Source organism: Tachysurus fulvidraco, chromosome 6 (assembly GCF_022655615.1).
Source record: "Tachysurus fulvidraco isolate hzauxx_2018 chromosome 6, HZAU_PFXX_2.0, whole genome shotgun sequence".
NCBI lineage: Eukaryota > Metazoa > Chordata > Actinopteri > Siluriformes > Bagridae > Tachysurus > Tachysurus fulvidraco.
In genome coordinates, this window is record NC_062523.1 from 16,783,376 (window position 1) to 16,803,891 (window position 20,516).

General features: G+C 38.8%; 2 protein-coding genes across 20 annotated transcripts in view; both read left to right on the forward strand.

Annotated features, from left to right (window-relative positions):
* Positions 1 to 12,045, forward strand: part of mycbp2 (MYC binding protein 2) — a 59,897-nt gene extending 47,852 nt beyond the window's left edge. For 17 of the 19 annotated variants that reach the window (XM_047815356.1, XM_047815360.1, XM_047815367.1 and 14 more), the window contains 25 exons: positions 37 to 204; positions 316 to 473; positions 1,292 to 1,491; positions 1,893 to 2,042; positions 2,161 to 2,321; positions 2,403 to 2,559; positions 2,819 to 3,043; positions 3,137 to 3,202; positions 3,455 to 3,694; positions 3,808 to 3,897; positions 4,005 to 4,085; positions 4,531 to 4,797; positions 4,911 to 5,194; positions 5,298 to 5,394; positions 5,511 to 5,630; positions 5,868 to 5,969; positions 6,060 to 6,188; positions 8,342 to 8,474; positions 8,615 to 8,718; positions 8,835 to 9,023; positions 9,113 to 9,220; positions 9,325 to 9,534; positions 10,187 to 10,294; positions 10,644 to 10,809; positions 10,889 to 12,045. In XM_047815356.1, the coding sequence (XP_047671312.1) occupies positions 37 to 204; positions 316 to 473; positions 1,292 to 1,491; positions 1,893 to 2,042; positions 2,161 to 2,321; positions 2,403 to 2,559; positions 2,819 to 3,043; positions 3,137 to 3,202; positions 3,455 to 3,694; positions 3,808 to 3,897; positions 4,005 to 4,085; positions 4,531 to 4,797; positions 4,911 to 5,194; positions 5,298 to 5,394; positions 5,511 to 5,630; positions 5,868 to 5,969; positions 6,060 to 6,188; positions 8,342 to 8,474; positions 8,615 to 8,718; positions 8,835 to 9,023; positions 9,113 to 9,220; positions 9,325 to 9,534; positions 10,187 to 10,294; positions 10,644 to 10,809; positions 10,889 to 11,004 (3,829 nt within the window). In that variant the 3' untranslated portion in view covers positions 11,005 to 12,045. The remainder of the gene's footprint in view (positions 1 to 36; positions 205 to 315; positions 474 to 1,291; positions 1,492 to 1,892; positions 2,043 to 2,160; positions 2,322 to 2,402; positions 2,560 to 2,818; positions 3,044 to 3,136; positions 3,203 to 3,454; positions 3,695 to 3,807; positions 3,898 to 4,004; positions 4,086 to 4,530; positions 4,798 to 4,910; positions 5,195 to 5,297; positions 5,395 to 5,510; positions 5,631 to 5,867; positions 5,970 to 6,059; positions 6,189 to 8,341; positions 8,475 to 8,614; positions 8,719 to 8,834; positions 9,024 to 9,112; positions 9,221 to 9,324; positions 9,535 to 10,186; positions 10,295 to 10,643; positions 10,810 to 10,888) is intronic. The other 2 variants (XM_047815358.1, XM_047815361.1) reach the window with 1 other exon arrangement.
* Positions 12,046 to 13,380: 1,335 nt separating this feature from the next.
* Positions 13,381 to 20,417, forward strand: fbxl3a (F-box and leucine-rich repeat protein 3a). Its single transcript, XM_027164438.2, has 5 exons — positions 13,381 to 13,722; positions 14,341 to 14,701; positions 14,864 to 14,986; positions 15,073 to 15,244; positions 17,822 to 20,417. Exons 2-5 carry the CDS (start codon positions 14,342 to 14,344, stop codon positions 18,460 to 18,462), a joined length of 1,296 nt encoding a protein of 431 aa, XP_027020239.1. The 5' UTR covers positions 13,381 to 13,722; position 14,341; the 3' UTR covers positions 18,463 to 20,417.
* Positions 20,418 to 20,516: the final 99 nt, after the last annotated feature.

Below are 20,516 nucleotides of genomic sequence, written 5' to 3' on the forward strand. Positions count from 1 at the left end.
AAATGTATTAAAACATCTAATGTACTTCTGTTTCAGTCAACATACAGAGAATTTTGGAGGCTACCAGGATGAAAACCTGTTCCAGGATGAGATGCGCTACCTGAGATCAACATCAGTACCAGCTCCTTATATCTCTGTCACACCTGATGCTTGTCCCAATGTCTTTGAGGAACCAGAGAGTAATATGAAGTCCATGCCACCTAGGTAACAGCACATTTCTTTACTGCCGCTTTCTTAAACTTCAGCTAGGGTAATGATTATGCTAGTTTTGCCAGAGGCAGAAATGAGTGTTTAAATCATGTACTGTTTTCATAGCCTGGAGACAAGTCCCATCACGGACAGTGACACAGCCAAACGGACAGTGTTCCAACGCTCTTATTCTGTGGTGGCTTCGGAGTATGATAAACAGCATTCGTCTTCTCCTGCGAGAGTTAAGGCAGTGCCCAGGCGGAGGGTACACAGTGGAGATGCAGGTACTCCTTTTACTTTCTGCCACATGTACAGTTTTGCTAAGCACCAACACCAGTTTTCGTGTTCATTCTCCTGGTTTGAACTTTGAATTTGAATCTGAATTTTGAACTTGAAGAATGTTTTCTTTAAAAAATTATTCAGATATTGGTGTAAGGCAGTCAGAGGTTATATTCCTTATTCTATTATGCTATATTCTTTTTAGAGTAGCAACTTACACGTGGGCGATACTCACATAATCAAAGACTAATGATAAATGGAATTATAAACATGTTATTTAACAAAGCAAAAGGTCTTGAATTGATTAATAATTTTTTCAGCGTTTTTAGAAAGAGTTTTCATTGTCTGTCATATTGTCTGTCACTTTAAGATTGGACTAAACAGTTTGTCGAGTTTGTCTCGAATCACTTGTTTTATCTAGAGACTCAGACACTGGGATAATAATGTGCTGCCAGGGCCTAATTCATGATGGAGATCTAGGCCTTTTTCACTCTACTCTTTTTTGTTTGTTTGTTTTCTGATAAAGAGAAACAAACAATTTTTAACTTCACTAATACCAATTACATACTTCGATTTTATTGGAGTTTTTTTTTAATAAACCCATTTCCTGTGTAGTAAAAAAATATCCACACACCTTTGACCAACAGTGCACATTATAGTGCCATCAAATGCCATTTGGTGTAAAAAGCTTTGTTAATGCTTTCTAGTTTGTGATTACCTTTTGAGTTTGTAGACATTTATGGGTACTTCTGCGTTCTGATTCATGTTCTATAAATGTAGTTCTTGATGCAATAGGTGTTACATGTATTTTTGTTTTCTATAGAAGTGGGTTCCTCCCTCCTGAGACACCCCTCTCCTGAGCTGTCTCGACTGATCTCAGCGCATGGCTCCCTAAGTAAAGGGGAAAGGAATTTCCAGTGGCCTGTGCTGGCCTTTGTCATTCAGCACCATGATTTAGAGGGTCTTGAGGTGGCCATGAGACACGCTCTGCGCAAATCAGCTTGCAGAGTATTTGCTATGGAGGTTAGTGATAGACAGATATGTGATTAAAACATAAAATGGATATTAAAAAAAGGCTACACACTCATGTTATCAACCATCACAGGTTTCTGTGATGTAAAAAATAAAATCCAAGAAAAATGCTGTCAGATCTTTTTACATTTATTCTGATATAGAGGCTAACTGCTTGTCTATAACTACAGCACTCACTCTCTTTGGTAAGAGTCTACCAACTTAGTACTTTATAATTAGGTCTTTTTATACTCTTCCTTTCTGATCATAGGTGAAACAAGTTCTGCAATGATTTATCTTGGTTTTACAGGGGGTGAAGATTTTGTTTTCTATCTGCTATTTTGCAGTATTAATAGTATGATGCAATGAAATAGAATTCCTAGCAAAGTCTCATTTAATCACTTTCTTGTTAGGCATTTAATTGGCTGCTCTGCAACGTGATTCAAACCACCTCTCTCCATGATATCCTCTGGCATTTTGTGGCTTCTTTAACTCCATCTCCATGTGAGCCTGAGGAAGAAGAAGAGGAAGAAAACAAAGGCAGTAAAGACACAGTGGAGCAGGTAAGGCTACAGCGCACAAATGTCAGGAGAGCCTTAGAATTCACTTGCACTTATGTTTTTCCAGAATAGTGCAAACCTTTCTTACTGTATAAATGCTGCCTGATCTGTTTCATTGCAGGAGAAAGATTTGGGTGTGTGCGAGCATCCTCTCTCTGACATAGTCATTGCTGGAGAGGCAGCTCACCCTCTACCCCATACCTTCCACAGACTTCTCCAAACCATCTCTGATCTGATGATGTCACTCCCTGGTGGCAGTTCCCTTCAGCAAATGGCCCTCAGGTAAGTGAGTCACCGCAATATACTGCAACACAGGCACCTATCTGTTGTTCTGTGTGACTAAAATCCTGAAACTTCAAATAGGTGCTGGAGTCTCAAATTCAAACAGTCAGACCATCAGTTTCTGCACCAGAGTAATGTGTTCCATCACATTAACAACATCCTGTCCAAATCAGATGATGGAGATAGTGAAGAAAGCTTTAACATCAGCGTGCAGTCAGGATATGAAGCCATCAGTCAGGTTGTAACAAAACAGCATTTTATTGTAATATTCTTTCTGTATATTCTTATAATATTCTTGCAATCTCGGGCTCTTCAAGCATTTATGCTTTTGCCATTTTTGCAACTGTATTGTATGTAACACCTTCAAGAGTTGTGTTTATTTAGTATCACATGAAGTTAACAATTTGGTGTATTTTCAACACAAAGATAAATCTAATAATAATCCAGTAATAAAGCTGATATTGTTTACATGTAATAACCCATTTCTTTGAATGCAGGAGCTGTGTATGGTAACCTGTTTGAAGGACTTGACCAGTGTGATGGACATAAAAACATCCAGCCGGCCCGCTATGATTGGCAGCTTGACAGATGGTTCTACTGAGACATTTTGGGAGTCAGGAGATGAGGACAAGAACAAGACAAAGAGCATCACCCTCAGCTGTGTGAAGGGGATCAGTGCCACTTACGTTTCCGTGCATGTGGACAACTCCCGTGACATTGGGGTGAGTGGGACTGGAGAATTGACAGTTATAATCAGCATAAAGATGATACATTCATTTATCAGTTTTGTTGTCTGTTCTTTTGAAATCCTTTAGAATAAAGTCACTTCAATTACATTTCTCTGTGGAAAAGCAGTGGAAGACCTCTGCAGAATCAAACAGGTAACTAATACCGATCTGCACAAAATGAACCATCCTGGTAATACTTCTGCAGAAATATTTCATTTGTTTTAGATGGAATCTACTTTTATATGACTTCCACCAAGGTCATAAACAATATCTCTAATTCTGTGACTGATAACCAAGGCAATCTTCTCGCATTGTACTGGTTATACTGACAGCAGAGCTTCACGTGAAAGTAAGATATCTGTTTTTAAAGGCCTGTTTTATTCAATGGGATTTTTATTGTGTCAGATTGACATGGACTCGAGGCACATGGGCTGGGTGACCAGCGAGCTACCTGGTGGGGACTACCATGTGATCAAGATTGAGATGAAGGGTCCTGAGAACACACTGCGGGTGAGGCAGGTTAAAGTGCTTGGCTGGAAGGAGGGGGACACCATCAAGATAGCAGGGCAAATCTCAGCTAGCGTGGCTCAGCAGAAGAACTGTGAAGCAGAAACCCTTCGTGTTTTCCGCCTCATCACCTCACAGGTTAGTGAGATTCTCTTTAGAAATGCCATGTTCCTGAGTTAATGTCAGAACATTTTCTACCTGGGTTTAAGATGGGTCAGTATTTTTATAATGAGGGCACTGTTGTTGTGTAGGTGTTTGGAAAGCTGATTTGTGGGGATGCCGAGCCTACTCCAGAGCAGGAGGAGAAGAACCTGCTGTCATCTCCAGAGGGTGAAGACAAAGTAAGCGTTATACTATGCCATTACCATGGACAATAAATATTTGAGATTACATTAAAGAAACACCAATGTTGCTTTTATTAATGATTTCTTGTCACTATCATTTGTAGGCACCGTCTGATGCTGATTTAAAAGAACACATGGTTGGGATCATATTCAGCAGGAGCAAGCTCACCAATCTGCAGAAACAGGTATGTCAGGATGACTGATCTTTAGCCAGTCCTAAGCCTGTTGTACACTTTCGTTTATGGTCATGCATGAAAGCAGTGTAGAAACAGTACAAAAAACTATTTTTATTCTATAATAATTATATACAGAATTTGTACCACCCTAGTAATTGACAAAGGGCTACCTGCAGCCGATGTCTGGTTAAACCAATCAGCAGTATTTGACTGAGCATTATGGTAATGCGTGCCAAGATTAATTTGATGTAAAATTGACATATGCATTACATTTTACTAATCCAGGGAGATTAATCATAGAGATAAATGTCTCACAATGACTCTTGTGAGTCCAATGAGAAATATAATTTGTGGATAGACAAACATTCTGAATTCTTTCTTTTGTCAGTTTGGCTGCATTGTCACATAAGAGAAAATGCTAAATTTTGTTTCTTTTATGTTCTTTTGCCCTTAGGTATGTGCACACATTGTGCAGGCGATACGCATGGAAGCTACACGCGTGCGTGAGGAGTGGGAACATGCCATCTCTAGTAAGGAGAATGCCAACTCGCAGCCCAGTGATGATGATGCCTCCTCAGATGCATACTGTTTTGAATTGCTGTCAATGGTCCTGGCTTTGAGTGGCTCCAATGTAGGCAGACAGTACTTGGCTCAGCAACTCACCCTACTACAGGATCTGTTCTCCCTACTTCATACAGCCTCGCCACGTGTTCAAAGACAGGTATGTTTGTGTGAGAGCATGTTACAATAGTATGTGTTTGTGTTCCTTTGTTTTACACAGAATGATGCAAGCCACTGCAACAGAGTGACTAATAACTGCTTTTGATCACCCAGGTGACCTCACTGCTCAGACGGGTCCTTCCTGAGGTTACTCCTGTGCGCTTGGCCAGTGTTATTGGTGTGAAGTCTTTGCCACCAGCAGATATCAGTGACATCATCCACTCAACAGAGAAGGGTGACTGGAACAAGCTGGGGATACTGGACATGTTCCTGGGATGCATTGCCAAAGCCCTTACTGTACAACTCAAGGCCAAGGGCACCACAATTGCTGGCATAGCAGGCATGGCAGCAGCCAAAGGTGTCACAACAGTTACATTGCCCATGATTTTCAACTCCAGGTGAGCTTGTAATGGTAAATCTGAACAAAGTCAAATAATAATTGATTCATGCTTTAGTAAGCCAAGTGTGCCCTTTTCCTGCTGTTTGCCTGTTGGTGAGTAGTTACATCAGGCGAGGGGAGAGTCACTGGTGGATGAAGGGCTCAACACCACCTCAGATTGCTGAGATCATCATTAAGTTGGTCAAGGACATGGCTGCTGTAAGAACCATTTTTAAATTCTTTGACTCAATTCTTGTCTGTGATTTTTTTTTTTTTTTTTTATTGTACTGGTTTCGGATGTTGTGTGCTCATCAGTCATACATTATCCTCCCTAGGGTCATCTCTCAGACACCTGGTCCAGAGTAACCAAGAACGCCATTGCTGAGACCATTATTGCTCTTACTAAGATGGAGGAAGAGCACCGCTCACCAGTGCGCTGCATTGCTACCACACGGGTATGACTAAACCTTTCATTATTCAGTGCAAGCAGGTCATCTAAACCACTTAATCACAAACCAGGTCACTGAATCATCAGGCATGGGCTTAAAGGAGCCCTCTGACTCACTGCTCATATGTCCTGAAAAACTATATTTTCAAATGAATATCTCCATAGAGTTTCCTGTATATGAATACTGTTCATTATATAGCAGTCACTAAATGTGAAAAATACCTGGTGTATTGTTTCTGCATAGCTCTGGCTGGCTCTTGCCTCTCTCTGTGTGCTGGATCAAGACCATGTGGACCGGCTATCATCAGGCCGCTGGATGGGCAAAGATGGCCAGCAAAAACAGATGGTAAAGCTTTGTGTTTTAACAGCCTTCAAAGATGCAGTAATTATCATCCTGCATACTACTAAAGCACTCTAAATCTTTTTATTTTCACAGCCTATGTGTGACAATCACGATGATGGTGAAACTGCAGCCATCATCCTTTGTAATGTGTGTGGAAACCTGTGCACTGACTGTGACCGTTTCCTTCATCTGCACCGCCGTACTCGCTCCCACCAGAGACAGGTACAGTCCTGCTAACACGACTGGAATGAATAACAAGAAGCAGAAGATCCATAGAATTTATGCTAATCAAGACCAAATGCTATAGGCTCTCATACAGCTGATATTTTTTTTTAAATCATATCAATCTTAAGTCAATTTCTTAAATTCTATTTTCTACACATTCCCCATAAACACTTACGCTTTCAAAATAAAAATATTATATCGTCTATTATGGATATTTAAAAACTGGCAAATAGGTTTGGATGTGAATTTGATGGATTTGAACGATAATTATCATATATATATATATATGATAATTGCTATTAAGAAGATAACTTTGATTTTTGTTAATGACTGCCATCAAGCTAATATTAACTTGAGCGATATTAATGACCATAATTGTACTTATAACTTTATTATAAGTATAGTCTATAACATACAGTGCCTTGCAAAAGAATTCATACTCACTGAACTTTTCCACATTTTGACATGTTACAACCACAAACGAAAATGTATTTTATTGGGATTTATGATATAGACCAAAAGAAAGTGGCACATAATTGTGAAGTGGAATGAAAATTATAAATCAATTGACAATAAGTGTCAATTTTTTTTTATTTTTTTTTTTACAAATAAATATTTGAAAAGTGTGGTGTGTATTTGTATTCAGCCCCCTTTACTCTGATATCCCTAACTAAAATCCAGTGAAAACAACTGCCTTCAGAAGTCACCTAATTAGTAAATAGAGTACACCTGTGTGTAATTTAATCTCAGTATACGTACAGCTGTTTTGTGAAGCCCTCAGAAGTGTGTTAGAGAACATTAGTGAACAAACAGCATCATGAAGACCAAATAACACACCAGACAGGTCAGGGATAAAGTTGTGGAGAAGATTAAAGCAGGGTTAGGATATAAATTAATATCCCATGCCTTGAACATCTCATGGAGCACTGTACAATCCATCATCCGGAAACGGAAAGAGTATGGCACAACTGCAAGCCTACCAAGACATGGCTAAGAGGCCCATGGTAACTCAGGTGGGATAATCTGTCCACAGGACAACTATTAGTAATGCACTCCACAAGTCTGGTCTTTATGAAAAGTGGCAAGAAGAAAGCCATATGAAATCCTGTTTGCAGTTTGCGACAAGCCATGTGGGGGACACAGCAAGCATGTGGAATAAGGTGCTCAGGTCAGATGAGACCAAAATTCAAAACGTTATGTGTGGCGGAAACCAAACACATCACCCTGAACACACCATCCCTACCGTGAAACATGGTGGTGGCAGCATCATGTTGTGGGGATGCTTTTTTCCAGCAGGGACAAGGAAGTTGGTCAGAGTTGATGGGAAGATGGATGGAGCCAAATACAGGGCAATCTTAGATGAAAACCTTTTAGAGTCTGCAAAAGACTTGAGACTGTGGAGGAGGTTCTCCTTCCAGCAAGACAATGACCCTAAACATTACAGTCAGAGCTACAATGGAGTGGTTTAGATCAAAGCATATTCATGTGTTAGAATGGCCCATTCAAAGTCCAGACCTAAATCCAATTGAGAATCTGTGGCGAGACTTGAAAATCGCTGTTCACAGACGTTCGCCATCCAATCTGTCTGAGCTTGAGCTATTTTGCAAAGAAGAATTGGCAAAAATTTCACTCTCTAGATGTGCAAAGCTGGTAGAGACATACCCCAAAAGACTTGTGGTTCTACAAAGTATTGTCTCAGTGGGGCTGAATACAAATGCATGCCACATTCAGATATTTATTTGTAAAAAAAATATTGGACACATTTATCATTTTCCTTCCACTTTGTGTTGGTCTATCACATGAAATCCTAATAAAATACATTTTTGTTTGTGGTTGTAACATGTCAAAATGTGAAAAAGTTCAGTGGGTATGAATACTTTTGCAAGGCACTGTAAATGTGAATATGACAATGCTAGCAAAGCAGCCATTTGTGAGCTGCTAACAGACATAATCTGAGTCACTCGACTTGTTTTGAACATAAATTACATGAGAAACGAGTGTATAATATGTGTAGATGCATAACAATCTAGCAACATTTAGTTTTATTTTATATTAATGATGTGTTACATTTCTTACACTGACAGTGCAGTTACACTGTGAATTCTTACAATCCTTTGTTTGTGAGACTATGTCGATCCAATTTTTTGCAGGTGTTTAAGGAAGAAGAGGAAGCCATTAAGGTTGATCTCCATGAAGGCTGTGGAAGAACCAAACTCTTCTGGCTCATGGCACTGGCTGACTCAAAGACCATGAAGGCCATGGTGGAGTTCAGAGAGCACACAGGTGACTGCTCCCTATACTGTTTGTTGTTTTATGCTGTATTTATAGAAATTGTTTGATAAAAGCTTGTCTATTTCTTTTAATTCATGGACATTTCTTTGATCTACTCTTGTGGCCATAACTGACCAGCTCATGTGTTTCAGGTAAACCGGCTTCAAGCAGTTCAGATGCTTGTCGTTTCTGTGGCACCAGGAATGGCACGGAGTTGTCTGCAGTGGGGAGTGTGTGCTCAGACCCAGACTGTCAGGTAAATCTGACCATTTCTCAGAAGATAATGAAGGCAGTTTTCTGTGCTAGTGTTTGTCATATACAGTAGGCATCAAGACCACCACATTATCAACCAACATGTTTCTATGTGTGCAGGAGTATGCAAAGCTGGCCTGCAGTAAGACTCACGTGTGTGGTCACCCTTGTGGCGGGGTAAAGAACGAGGAGCTGTGTTTGCCCTGCTTGCACGGCTGTGACAAGAACACTGGCTGTCTGAAACAGGACGCTGATGACATGTGCATGATCTGTTTCACCGAGGCTCTGTCTGCTGCCCCTGCCATCCAGGTATTGCACCAAATGGCAAGCGGTTTGTTCTTATTCTTCTTGAAAATTAAACACTCAACATGACTCTCTTTGTATCTCTTTATTTTTAGCTGGACTGCAGTCATGTGTTTCATCTTCAATGCACACGCAGAGTTCTGGAAAACCGTTGGTTAGGGCCTAGGATAACATTTGGCTTCATGTCCTGTCCTATCTGTAAGGTATGTAATCACACCAGCAGTGTCATGGTTTGTATGAAGAGTTTATTGTCTTCTGTGGTGTGTACTTTATTCTTTAACATTTACTGCATGTGTTTTATTCCTAGAACAAAATTAACCACTCTGTGATCAAAGATCTACTGGATCCCATTAAAGAGCTCTATGAAGATGTGAGGAGAAAAGCTTTAATGAGACTGGAATATGAAGGGCTGCACAAGAGTGAGGCCATAACCATGAGTGGGGCTCGCTTTTACAATGACCCTGCTGGATTCGCTATGAACAGATATGCTTACTATGTTTGCTACAAATGCAAAAAGGTTAGTTTCACAAGATTTGTTTTGTAGTTTACAAAATACAGTTAATATTTTAATGAAAAATATCTTTCATTTATCATTCCATTGATGTCATTGAGTGGATGTATCATTCAGCATCGTAGCAAAATTAAGTTGACAGTCGAGGAAAAACAGTAAAAACAGAGACACATTATTTTAAGGTAGAAAACTGAACAATTTTCAGAGTCAAAACATGTGTAAGGTACAGAACAGAGTTAGTGACGTGACATACGTGAAAGTGAAAGTGACGTGACATACGGCTAAATACGGTGAACCATACTCAGAATTCATTCTCTGCATTTAACCCATCCAAAGTGCACACACACAGCAGTGAACACACACACCCGGAGCAGTGGGCAGCCATTTACGCTGCGGCGCCCGGGGAGCAGTTGGGGGGTTCACTGCCTTGCTCAAGGGCACCTCAGTCATGGCCGGCCCGAGACTCGAACCCACAACCTTAGGATTACGAGTCAGACTCTCTAACCATTAGGCCATGACTTGCCCCCACGACTTGTAGTATTCTACAAAGGCTAGATATGAAATTAAATTAATGTCACCTGTCCAGGTTCATATTTTTGTATTGTAGAAACCATCTGTCCAGGTTGGCTCAGAATCTGATCTGTTGATTTTTTTGCAGGCTTATTTTGGGGGAGAGGCACGATGTGATGCAGAAGCAGGACAGGGAGATGACTATGACCCCAGTGAGCTTATCTGTGGCGCATGCTCAGATGTGTCCAGGGCACAGGTAAGTTGAGTATTTTGTGTGCGTGTTAGTGTTTCATATATGTGTGTGTGTGTGTATATATATATATACATATATACACACACACAGATATATATGTATACAGTGTATATATATATATATATATATATATATATATATATATATATATATATATATATATATATATATATATATATATATATATATATACATATATACACACACACAGATATATATGTATACAGTGTATATATATATATATATATATATATGGTTCTGAATTTTTGCAATTCACCATGCAAGGACCACCCTGAATCTGTGAACAAACTTGTATTAAGAAGATTCCTTCATTTTCTTTTCACTTTTGCAGATGTGCTCGAAACATGGAACAGACTTTCTTGAATACAAATGCCGTTACTGCTGTTCTGTCGCTGTGTTTTTTTGCTTTGGGACCACACACTTCTGCAATGCCTGTCATGATGACTTCCAGAGAATGACCAGTATCCCCAAAGAAGAGCTGCCTCATTGCCCTGCAGGTAAATTCGAATTCCTTTAAAATGTACACCTGTTAGTTTCATTGCATTTTGAGTCATGAAATATCTGTGTCTTTGACAGGCCCTAAGGGTAAACAGCTGGAGGGGAGTGAATGTCCCCTGCATGTTGTGCATCCTCCCACTGGAGAGGAGTTTGCTCTGGGCTGTGGTGTGTGCAGAAATGCTCATACCTTCTAAACTAATGGGGCTTGTTGTACGTTACTGTCCGAGTCCCTGTTTTACCTGCAACTGCAGACTCCTGCTTCAGCCAGTCTGAGAGGAATGTATGGATGTCTGGCTTAATAAAGCAGTGATGCAGCACTGTGCTTCGGGATTCTGTGTCTCTCTCTCAACAGACCCTGAAGAACCCAGGAAATAGTAAAACAAAAAAAAATAAAAATAAAACTTGTGACGTGTCTGCATGCAGCCGTTGTAACCCTCGGCTCCCTTAAACTTTGCTCACCACCCGATCACTGAAGTGTACCAATATGGAAACTGACTCTTTTCCTAATCCTGTACAGTATTCTCCTCTGTTGAGTGCATCTTGGCTTAGCAGAAAAGACTTCAGTTCAGATCATATATATGGACTGTTAAGAATGTTATGATGGCAGGAAAATAGTGTACGATTTATCTAATCTTGTATATAATGATAATATCCAAAATAGGTGTATTCAGATGTTGCTACTCTACACTTCAGTTTTGTTTGATATTCTGGGTTTTGTTTTGAGCCAGAACTTTTAATGAAGTGCAATACTGGGTGTGCCTCCTATCTTGCAGCTGTAAACATGGAATGTATGTCAATAAAGCAACTGTACATTTTTATACAGTGACACGCTGCTGTGTTTTCACCTGGCAAATATAGCATCATTCTTGTGCTCAGAAAATTTGATGGGCCTACATCTGTCACGTGTGAGGGGTTAACGGGAACCCTTTCAACTCTTCAGTGATATAATGTGGTACAAAACCATTTTCTGTCTTTTTAAAACCATAAAAGGTGAGTATGTTCTATTATTGTATTGTAAAAAAATAGAACACAAATCGTTGGGATGGGGCCAGTCTACACACCTAAAAAGAATATTAGACATTGTGAATTTGTTTGGAGGTGTGAATGTGTGGAAGTGTGAAAAACAGCTGCTGTAAAAGAGAAAATAATGCTACCTGTAAATTTGCTCTGTATTGTCTGTGGTGGATAGAGTTGGGTGGTAATAAACCAGATCCTCTGTTCTGCAAGGTACATTACAAATGTGTCTGTTTTTTTCCCCTCCTGAAATAATTAACCTCGGCATGCAGGTGTTACAATTTTGTGTAATATTTAGAGAAATTTAATTAGTAGCCAGAATATACAATGGATATGAAAAACAAAGTCTACATGCCCATGTTAAAATGGCCTAAAAAAGGTATTTGTGATGTAAAAAATGAAGATAATTCATATCAGAGTCTTTTATACCTTTAATGTGAAAAACAGAAAAACAAAAAAAAGTTACAAAAAAAAATGATTCACAAGTAAACACCTTTTTTTAAATTGTGGATGTGGCTGTGTTCACACCGAAATAATCAACAAGAACAGGACATTCCTTCGAAATTTACAAAAGGACTAAAAATCTCAAGACATACAACATTGCACAGATGCACATCATGTGGCTAGGATTAACTTACTAAGCCCTTATACATTTCTGGCATTTAGCAGACACCCTTTTCCAGAGTAAGACTCAAATTATTTCAATTTATGCAATTGAGGGTTAAGGGCCTTGCTCAAGGGCCCAACAGTGGCAGCTTTGTGGACCTTGTTTTATGTAGCACCATGATCCTGGAGAACAGCTATATGTGGTTGAAATGACAATAAAAGCTTCTTGACTTGACAAGGAGCTGCAGGAATATGTGTATATGAAATTCTTTACCATGAAACATTGCTTTACTACAACCTGCTTGGAGCCCAGGACGACAGGGAATTAGGCCAAAGTAGCATTTATTTACTGCCATGAGATCATGATGAAGAACATGTGAAACACCACACAGGCAGCAGCCAACCTGACTTCCTGCTGCACAACCCAATGTAAAGCCCATGCCACAGAACCCTACTGTAGTCTTTTAAAAAAAACGTAATAATAAAACAAACAAAACAAAAAACGTCATCATATAATTGTGAGGAACATTTAAACATGTAAAGAATTTATTATACATTTATTTATTTGAAGATTGAGTAATTCACAATTATAGACATACTACTATAGAAGGACTATAATCATCATATATTTACAAAGCATAAGCTAAAATGCAACCAAATTTAATCTACATCAGTGCGCGCGCTGTCATGCTAAATGTGTATGCCTTATTGCTTTACAATGCATCGTGGGAATAGTAGTTCATAAAAGCATATATATAAATATATAGTTTATTTTCAGATGGCTTCGTCATGGTTCCTATAGTATTTGATTGATTCTACTTGAACGAGCACAACTTGAAAATGTTTGTTGCGGTAACTGAGCAGGATATTTTCATATTTAGGTACACATCTCCCATGATCCCTTGCGCTCCGTCACAAAACAACAACAACGCCATTTTAGTGATCCACTGAAAATCAACAGCGACAGTAGGTCGAGCGCAGGAATTAGGTCAACACACACACACACACACACACACACACACACACACACACACTCTCTCTCTCTGTGAGAGAGAGAGAGAGACAAACACAGGCATACTGAGACAGAGAGAGAGAGAGCGAGAGACAGACAGACTGACCTGCAGGCGGTAATGAGAAATTAAAACGTAGTTATTTATCTTAGCTAATGATTAGCTTCAAATGCGCCACATCTTGCTGTTTTGGATGTTTTGGAGCTCGGGTTTAGAATTAAATCACACCGGATCTTCACTGATTCAGCAAGACTTCTTCTCTACTGACTAAATACCAAGCAGGTAACCAGCTAGTTCGAGCACTACAACAAAATGTCTAGGAACATTTGTACTGAGTAAATGTCAAAGTATTAATTAGGGTGTTAGCTGTCGGGTGTTAACGCGCTGACTAAACGTCCATCATTATCTTTTACATGACCAACATTGTAAGTTCTGCATTGTAAAGAAGAGATTTGCAAAATTTATTTCTTTATTTTAAATAATAAAATTCCAGTTTTCCTTATAATAAATATGTATAATATATATGTAATAAATAGACTCATACATTTTAATCAATAGTAATAAATAAATAGACCCATATAATGTAATCAATAGACTCTCATAATATACATTTTAATTACTGTTCATATTCGCTGTGGAATGATTCCATAATAATACAGTACAATACAATAATGCCAGATATGCTTTGCCAAAGTTTTTTAGTGTGACTTAAGTGTCAAAATAACAGCAAAGTGTTCTCTAGATGCGATTTACAAACAGGAACAACTTCATACCTAACTTCAACTATATCTATTTAAAGTAGTGAAGGATAAGCTTCATGCAAGTTCCAGACCTGAGCAGCACAGTGATGTTGTTTAAAGTGAAAGTGGGAGTCATTTAATTTATGTTCTCAATTTTAAGAATGAAAAGAAGAATAATCAGACACAAAGAGGCCAGTGGCTCATCCTGTGAGGAGCGTATGGAGGTTTGTAAGAAAGCTAGACATCCCAGTGAGGACTTTGAAGATGTGGCTTCATCCTGGGCATGGCTACCACAGGAGATCCTGCTGCGTGTCTTTCAGTACTTGCCCTTGCTGGATCGAGCCTTTGCCTCTCAGGTTTGCCGTGGTTGGAATGAAGCTTTTCACATGCCTGAGCTCTGGAGATGCTTTGAGTTTGAGCTCAACCAACCTGCAAGCTCTTACCTGAAGGCCACTCATCCTGATCTCATCAAGCAGATCATCAAGAAGCACTCGAATCATTTACAGTATGTCAGTTTTAAGGTGAGGAATGTTTAGACTTTTAGTGTTTTTATCATGACTAGCAGATTTAGTTTTATCTTCATAGACATACTAGAACAAAGGAACTACAAAGTAATTTGTAGGTGTGATGTCTGGATATTGTTTAGGCTTTGCGATGTAACACTGTACAAAATGTGTGTGCAGGTGGACAGCAGTACAGAATCAGCAGAAGCAGCTTGCAACATCCTGTCTCAGCTTGTAAACTGCTCAATAAAGACCCTTGGTCTCATTTCCACAGCACGGCCAAGTTTTATGGAGTTAACAAAAGTAAACACATGTAGAAACCTTAAGGAAGTTTTTTATGTCTTGTCTCTGTAAAAATGTTTAAATTTTTGTTCTTTTAATCTTTACAGTCTCACTTCATCTCTGCACTGACTGTTGTGTTTGTCAACTCCAAGTCTCTGTCATCACTCAAGATTGATGACACGCCTGTTGATGACCCATCACTCAAGGTCTTGGTGGCCAACAACAGTGACACACTCAAACTGCTAAAGATGAGCAGCTGCCCCCATGTCTCCCCTGCTGGTAGTCATATTTTTTATATAAATGTATTTAAAGATTTGAATTGAATGGATGGATGATACTGGATTAGTGATGGGAAGTTCGGTTCTTTTCCGAGAACCCGTTCTTTCGGACAGTTCGTTTTAATGAACCAGTTCAATAATCCAGCTCACCAGTTCTTTTATGTCCTGACGTAATGACGTAATTCACTCATGACGTACGTTCCTTCATCCCGCCACTGCCGGCAGATATTAATACAATCAATTTAACACATTTGAAAAGTTCTTTGTAATCATAACTTTAGTTGAATACGTTTCTTACATTTAAGTATTGCAACTAAAACACCCAGTACAGGAATTGATGTCTCAACGATATAAAGTTAATAAACTAATCTTCATCAACTTACAAAAACTTAAACTGAGTTAAACACTCGTACGTTGATAAGACACTAAATCATAACCATTTCCGTTTGTTGCTGTACCAGTTCAGTGATTTACGCATCCGCAGTAACAACAGCTCTTCGGTTCTCAGTATGTCAGACGTGCCCGAAAGAAACAGTTCTCAGTTCAGTGTACTGATGATTCGCTGTATCAGTTTAGTTATTCAAGCATGCGCAGTATCAACAGCTCGAGCTCACAGTTCTCTCAGCACAACATGTCTCAGTTCAGTGTATAGGCGTTACATATACTCCGGGATATTTTAGTTTATTTCGAGTCGGAGGGGCTGTCAGGCATGACTGAAAGTGAGTAACTTGTGGATCAGCGCTGACTCAAGACACGAACTGTTTAGAAAGAATCAGTCCGATTTGGTGAACTAGTTCATCCAGTTCACTAAAAAGAACCGGTTCAAAAGAACGATTCGTTCACGAACCGGCCATCACTATACTGGATTATAACTAAAAAAATCATTGCCAACGGTCATGTGGAAAAGAAACTGCTCCCTCTGCTTCAGTTCTATTTTTTTTTACCACAGATTATATAAGAAAAGTGTGGTCCTTACCAACTTTGAAAAACAAATAACCTCAGCTGACAACAAAAACCACAACATGATTTCAGTACATAAGCATTATCCCCAAAAAGTAAACAAACATTCCATAAGCAGGGGGAAAAATAAGTACAACCTGTAATTATGGGTTGTGGTCTAGACTTTGACTTTGATTTCAACGCCTTAAAGTTTTACCTTCTTTAGACATTCAGATGTTGGTTTGCTGGTGTGCTTGGGATCACTGTCCTGTTGTGTGACCCAGTTTCAGCCAAGCTTAAGCTGCTGGACAGATGGCCTCACATTTGTCTCAGGAATATTCTAGTATAAAGTGGAGTTCATCACTGTCTCAAAGTTTCAAAGGACCGCGCTGGCAAAACACGCTCAAATCATCATAATTCCATAAAATTTTTGGCACTTGCTATAAGGTGTATGTGGTGTTGCTCTGTGTTTGGTTTTTGTCCAACATGCCACTGTGCATAATGACCAAGCATGTACAACTCTGTACCTTGGTCTCCTTAGTCCATAGGATATTTTTCCAAAACGTTAGCGGTTTGCTTACATACAAATTTTGCGAGGCTCATTTGCCATATTTCTATGCGAAATGGGCTTTTCCCCTAGCTTCCTTAGGTTATTTGTTTATAGAACCTGATGAGTACCACAAAGTTATTTAGGCTATATTAGGTTATACCACTGTTCTAGAAAGTTTTACAAAATAACCAAGCACCTCATCAAAAACCTTTATGTTGTGGAAAACAGTAACCATTGTAGCACAAAAGAACCAAGATCACTGTTTAGAGCTGCCCTAAAAGAGAAGGAGGTTTAGAGGCCCTTGTTTTGAATGACTTTAGCACATCTGTGGCCACAGGACAGCACTAGTTTCTCACACTGCAAAGGTGTGATCTCAGTCCACTCTTCTTTCACTCTCTTCCACAGTTCAGTAACTGTAGTGGTTTTTTTTTAGCAATAACTTTTTTTTTGCGCTGGCCATTTCTGTACTTCAGTATTCTTCGAGGCCTAACTGTGAATGCACATGTTTATCAACCTTAATTAATCTGTTCTTTCCCTTCATGCATCACCCATTCAGCCTGCAGTTGCTAGGCAAAGCCCCCTGTCACACTGAAAAAAACAAGGGAACGCAGTTCCTTGAAGCTAATAACATTGAAATAATGAAATAGCCAGCCCAGAGTCCTTATTTAAATCTAATTGAAAATCTCTGGAAAATCCAAAGTAAGTTATTGCTGAGAAACCCACTACAGTTACTGTGGAAAAGATCACACTAGAGCAGTGTGAGAAACTAGTGATGTGCTGCTGCAGCTGTACTCAAGTCATTCTAATTAAAGGCTTCTACACTTCCTGTTATATTAGTATAATATTAGTGCTACAGTGGTTACTGTCATCAAATGTTGATCATTGTTTTCTACCTGAAGGTTTTTGTTGAAGTGCCTTGAAGCTTATATTTCTTTAAAGATGAAAAGTATATAGATATGTCACAATTTGACCATGTAAAAGGGATTTCACAGGCCCCTACATGTAACAAGGTACTTAATTCACCTTTCAAAATGTCAGAGATTGTTGAAAGAATTTGAAAATGATCCTTTAACTCTGCCTCTCGGGCAGGAATCCTGTGTGTCGCAGATCAGTGCCATGGCTTGAGGGAGCTGGCATTGAATTACCACTTGCTGAGTGATGAGCTCCTCCTTGCGCTCTCCTCCGAGAAGCATGTGCATCTGGAGCATCTTCGCATCGATGTTGTGAGTGAGAACCCAGGTCAGCAGTTTCACACCATCAAAAAAAGCAGCTGGGATGCCATGGTGCGTCACTCACCCAAGTTCAACCTGGTCATGTACTTCTTCCTGTATGAAGATGAGTTTGAGCCTTTCTTCCAGGATGAGATTCCCGTCACTCACCTCTATTTTGGCCGTTCGGTCAGTAAGGAAGTGCTCGGGCGCGTAGGCATGAACTGCCCTCGGCTTGTGGAGCTGGTGGTGTGTGCCAACGGCTTGCGTCCCCTGGACGAGGAGCTGATTCGCATTGCTGAGCGCTGTACACAGCTGTCGGCCATCGGCCTAGGCGAGTGTGAGGTGTCCTGCAGCGCCTTCGTGGAGTTTGTGAGGATGTGTGGGAGACGCCTTACACAGCTCTCCATCATGGAAGAGGTGCTCATCCCTGACCACAAGTACAGCCTGGATGAAATTCACTGGGAGGTTTCAAGACACCTTGGCCGCGTCTGGTTCCCAGATATGATGCCTACCTGGTGAGGTACTTGCAGACTTATTTGAGCATTAGATTACTGGATTCATTACCAGCACAAGAAGCTTATTACTTTAACCTTTAAGGCAGTTCTAAAACTCTAAAGTGTACTACAGATGATTCCTTGGTATTTGAGATATTGTAGTATTAAACACGGCATGGTTTATCAGTGGTGTTTTAGTATTCCTAACTACAGTGTAATCAAGAGTTTGAGGAAGGAAACATCTTCACTGGTGTAAACACTTTATTAAAATATAAGGCTTTTTTTCTCTATACTTAACACTGTGTATATGCTGACAATCATAAGAGAATAAGCTTTTATCATTATTGAAACTATGGCTATAACAGTTGTACAATGCTTTGTAGTTTATTTATGTAATTAGATATTTCACATTTCACTATTTCATTAGATATGTTTAATATTTTGTTGTAATATGCTAGATGCGGAATTTTGCCTTTGCATCTTATTAACCTAATCCAATCTAATTTATATAAACAATAGAAACTGGGTATATGTAAAATGATAAAGGTAGTAGTTATTCTGTTGGCAACAAAAGTGGTCTCATGAGGCAAAAGACACTTTCACATTGAGTTTCAGTTCATTTGATTAGCTCTAAACTTTATTTAATGTCAAAATAAAATATATATTTTTATATTTAAAATATTTTATTTATAAAAAAGATAAATACTGAAAAGTAAGTAAAAAAATTCATCTATAATTGTTAAAATGACATTACATGAAAAAAAAAATGACATGAAAAAAACACTAAATTGCTTCTTTGTAAGTTTGCAATAAATAAATATTATTCTATTGTGATCTGATCTTTTAAGAGTGCATCGTGACATAATCTTAAGGCTCTCTCATAATATCACCCAGCATTGTTTTCTACTTTCTTTTTAAGAGACAGGAAATCAGGAAGCTGATGAGTTTTGTTCTTTGTACACAGACTGTGAGAAATGTGACAGTTAACCGAAACAAGTCTGGAATTTTTACAATATTTTTGACGTAATATTTTTGATCTGCAGTTATGTTGTTAAATTCCTTTTCACCTGACATGTTTACTTGTACTAGGTGTCATTACGGTTTTTAGTCACAACTTGGATCTTGAGTTGATGTTAGGAGAGAAATGTGGTCAGTTAAGTTGTGTATGTTTTAAAGATGTGCTGAAGACAGTGTGAGAGGCCACTTTCCTGACACGAGCAGTGATGTCTGATAAATTACTACTTTCCTGCTTTTTTAAATAATATAACATAAACAGATTTTTATTGGGTAACATCAGGACCTATTGATTATGACATTTGTTTGTATTAATGGTTTAAAGGCACTTTAGATGGAGATCACATTAACTACAGAAATATAAGTGCGAGCACAGATGGAGGTAAGCTGCAGATAAGCAATTAAGGTTTGCACTTATAAAAATGTGTTATTGTATCTGTTATTGTTTTTTGTTGTATAAAAAACAAATGAGCATAACCCAGGTTTTATAGATTCCTATAGAGATTCTAGCTGTGACTTTGCAAAACAGATTTATAGACCTACATACTAGTTTAACAGGCTCTTTGACCTGATTTCATTGTTTTGTATTAGGGAAGCTCAACATTATGTATGTATTTAACTACTGTTCAAAATACTGTTTTGATATATATAAGGGACTCATGTTTCTTATATCCTTATTCAGTGTATTAGATGTCATTGGTTATATATACACTGATCAGCCATAAATTGCCACCCAGTGGACCACCAGTTGTGGATATCTGGTTATGACCATTATTATCAAGTGTAATCAGTGTAATTCACTTCACCGGTCAGTGGATTTAATGTTCTGACTGATCAGTGTATATAAGCTATTTATCTAAAACAGTATAAAAACTAGGCTTTGTTGTGAACCTGTGCTTAGTCAATTCCAACATCCAAACCTGCTTCACATTTTGCATTGAACAAAAATAAACTATATAAAATGTCCTTTTGTGCACTGTGAGATTATTTGAAATGTTAATGTACAATGTGGCTATATTTTAGTTAAATGCTTACATTGGTTACATAAATAAATAAAAAAAATAC